The following is a 3,503-nucleotide window of genomic DNA, read 5'->3' as shown; positions in this document are numbered from 1 at the left end:
CTGCAGAAAGGCAGATATTCTGATAGTTGTGTCTGCCAACAATTTATCTGGGTGGTTTCAAAGGCCTGAGGGGCTTTGATGCAACGGTTACTGATGTAGGAAAAATACAGAAATGAATGAAAACGGAGAAATGGGTAGTTTTTTAAATATTATTTTTGCCATCCAACAAGTTTGAATTTTGTCTTTAAGTTTTAGTGGATTCTATATTTGTGCAGATAAGTGAGTAAAAGTAAAATACAGTCAGTCTTTTATGCATGTAGTGACATTACATGTCCAACAGATGGCAAGGTAGAGATCTAATCTGGATTCCTGATCTTGCGATATCTGGGTCACCACAATCCAATCAGATTTTTTTTTTATTGACTCAAAATCAGTCTGATCCTGGTTTGGAAATCTATTTAATTCTGATCAAGATTCATAGATTTGAAAAACTGGCCGCAGATCATTGAGAATACTTGCCAAATTATGTTCGGTAACAGTATACTATCCTCACTGTACATTGTAGACTACAATCCAATTTCAACTAACTTGATTCAAAGCCTGAATGATTGCACATCTCTAGACGTTGTTTTCTGTGGTTGAGGAATTTTTCCACATCGTGTCACATCATGCCACTTTATTTTGGGATCGATTTTATTCTGATTTCCCGTTAGTTTATTTGCTGATGTCTGCTCAATCAACCCCAGAAAGCAGAATGGCATCCTGGTATTTTCAGTATGCTGATTTTGTTGAGGAATGTGCCAACGAAAGCCTTCAGTTTACTCACAATGCTTGTTTGTTTTTTGTCGATACATTTTTTTAATTTGTCACTTCTGATCAGCCGGTACACATTCTGCTAAGGGAAGTGGTGCTGCATCCCAGTTCCTTGCCCCAGGCTGTGGCAGCACTGTGCTCTCCTGTGTGTTTCTCACTGGGCTGTGCTGGGTTGCAATGCCGGTCTCAGGAACGCTTCACAACCCCAGCTGCAATGAGCTGTCTTCACCCATGAAGGGAAATGCTGGTGAGCGAGAGGAGAACATTGTATTCCTATTCCTCTCCCGAACATTATTCAGACCGGGGAGTATCCCAAACTGACCTGACTGACTCTCTGTCCAAACTAACTGCAGTTGAACAGTTTGGTAAAAGAGAGCAGTGCTTTGATTGGTCAGGCTAGATTGCCTAAAGCGAATAGAAACCCCTTGCCAGTGTCAGAGGGGGCGGGTCCTATCTGCATCATCTAAGATGTGAGCACAGGCCTGACAACTAACAGACGGCTGTGGAGCAGTGGAGAACATTTTCCTAACTCATCATCATCATCATCATCATAATACTATTTCGCCCCTGCTGTGACTCAACATGGCTGTATTGTCCTGCTCGCTCCTCCGATGTATCTGTGCACCGTGCACGCGCGTAAGAGGAACTCTACTTGAACGTGTGCGTTAGTTTTGATACACAAGTCAAGCTACAGGTGTAAAAGAGTCTCTGCTTGTCAGTCTGGTGGTCTAGCAGGTCCATGAGGCGTGGGAGAGTCTCAAACCCCTATTGTGTCCTAGACCGTGTGGTGTCTCTTCCTGCCCTCTTGTCCTGTGCTGTGGGTGGACTGGGTGGTGGAGCTGGAGGGGCTTGCAGGAGTGCTGCTGGAGAGGACAGTGCTGCAGAGGGAGAAGGTCAGGCAGCAGCTACGACTGGCTGTGTGCCGCCGGTGGGCCGTGTGTGCCGGGGGACTGGGACATGTCTCTGCCGATGATCTCGTTCACTGTGCAGGGAAGACAAAGACAAACACTGTTACTTTTAGGTACGGAATTCAGCAATGGACGAGGAACTTAATACATATTTACTGCCAGCAGAGGGCAATGTTGCACCACCACTCCCCTGGGTTCCTTACAAGGCTGAACAATCAAACAGATTCAATTCAAACTGCCAAGAGCTCTGGGTGGAAAAAGTCAAATGAGACTGACACTGGCAACACCCAAAGGTCACAAAGTGAGGGTTTTGACAGGAGATATAATCACCACTGACATAACAAATGAGAGAAACTATTCCATTGACTGCATGTGTGTTAGCCACCTTTGTCTGCGTCCAAGAAATGTGACCATTTACCACAACACATATAAACGCAATCCTCCATGGCTGCTAGCCAAGCAGCACAGGCTGTCCGTTACTTCATTAGAGTTTTAATGGTGACTGAGTACATTTCCTCAGGCCTGTTTATTGGGGTTTTGTGAGCATGGCAACTTTATACTGCCCCCTTGCCATTGGTAAGGGGGCAGTATAAAACCAATCCATTGTGAAAAAGCCTGGAGAGGCACTCAGCCACTAACAGCCAGCTTCATTACTCTGCCAACTGTGCTCCAGCCTGATGTGAAATAAAGAACAGATAACTATTGCTCTGCACTCCTGTCTGTTTTGAGCCTCCTACAGAGGGCTGATTGTTTTAGATCTGCTGTGTCCATGTCATGTTCACAGCGGCCCCACAGGCCACACAGCAGGACAGCCCGTAAAAACTACAGCCCTCAAGTCAATCAACTCCAATACTTTGATGGGGAGAGGAAGCCTGGAGGAGAGAGAGAACATTGTGTCAACGAGAGCCTTTCCTTCCTTTGGTATTTGTAGAAAAAGTGAGAGTGAAAATGTTTTTGTTTTTTCCCCCTCAGCAGCGATGTGCCGCTTTTCAAATTCAAGTGAATTTTCAGTTTGTATAGTGACTTCCTCATGTGGTTTGTGTAGGTGTTTACACGGAGATGCTGACAGGTCAGAAACACACAGAGGGCAGGAGGAGGGATGGGCAAACTGGTTTGGGAGGCAGGCAGGCAGGCAGGCAGCCGGGGAGCCGAGACCTCTGGCCCAGAAGACCAGTCCGTTCACCACAGTCAGAAGAATAGCAGCTCCGCTCCTCAACCTCAACCTGTTACTGGCCACTTGTGCAACTGTGTTATAAAATCATTCATCAGACCACATCATGTACTCATTACTGTAACTCAATAACTGATGAAAAAGCTGGTTGGGCAGCGGGCGACTCAATCAATCGTCCCCAAATGAACCTAATCAAACCTCCGTTTGGTTTCATGAGGGAAAAATCATATTTAAATTGGATGATATACAGGGTACAAAACAACGTGAAAAATTCACTTTAGATTTTTGAGAGATTAAATTACTTCAACAAATGTATCAAGAAAACAACTTTGACTTATTGCGGAGCTGTCAATAAAATATGTAAATACCATAAAAATCCGATGCCATGAAATCATTCCTCTTAAAACCTAAGTGAATGAATAACATAAAATAAATACAATATTCACTGGCTGAATCAACACATTTAATAACATCTAATTAAAATCCTCATCTCTGCATTGCTACCTTCCTATCCATGTTTTGAAACATTTTTTTTTTTTTTTTGCATCTTTACCTCATAAACTACATTCCTATTCATCTTTACCTCATGAACTACATTCCTATTCAGCGTTCTAACATTTCACCATAAGATTTGAGCAACACACCTAATTTCTTTCAAAGTCCTTTCCATG

At 43.7% G+C, this 3,503-nt stretch overlaps 1 protein-coding gene across 1 annotated transcript in view; it reads right to left on the bottom strand.

Moving 5' to 3' along the window:
• Nucleotides 1-1,615: 1,615 nt before the first annotated feature.
• nfatc3a (nuclear factor of activated T cells 3a) overlaps nucleotides 1,616-3,503 on the bottom strand; it is a 109,175-nt gene continuing 107,287 nt past the window's right edge. The window contains exon 10 of the mRNA XM_083651175.1: nucleotides 1,616-1,735. Within this exon, the coding sequence (XP_083507301.1) occupies nucleotides 1,659-1,735 (77 nt within the window). The 3' untranslated portion in view covers nucleotides 1,616-1,658. The remainder of the gene's footprint in view (nucleotides 1,736-3,503) is intronic.

The sequence above is a fragment of the Poromitra crassiceps genome (genome assembly GCF_964638095.1).
Source record: "Poromitra crassiceps genome assembly, chromosome: 14".
Classification (NCBI taxonomy): Eukaryota; Metazoa; Chordata; class Actinopteri; order Beryciformes; family Melamphaidae; genus Poromitra; species Poromitra crassiceps.
This window is presented reverse-complemented; position numbering and strand designations above follow the sequence as displayed.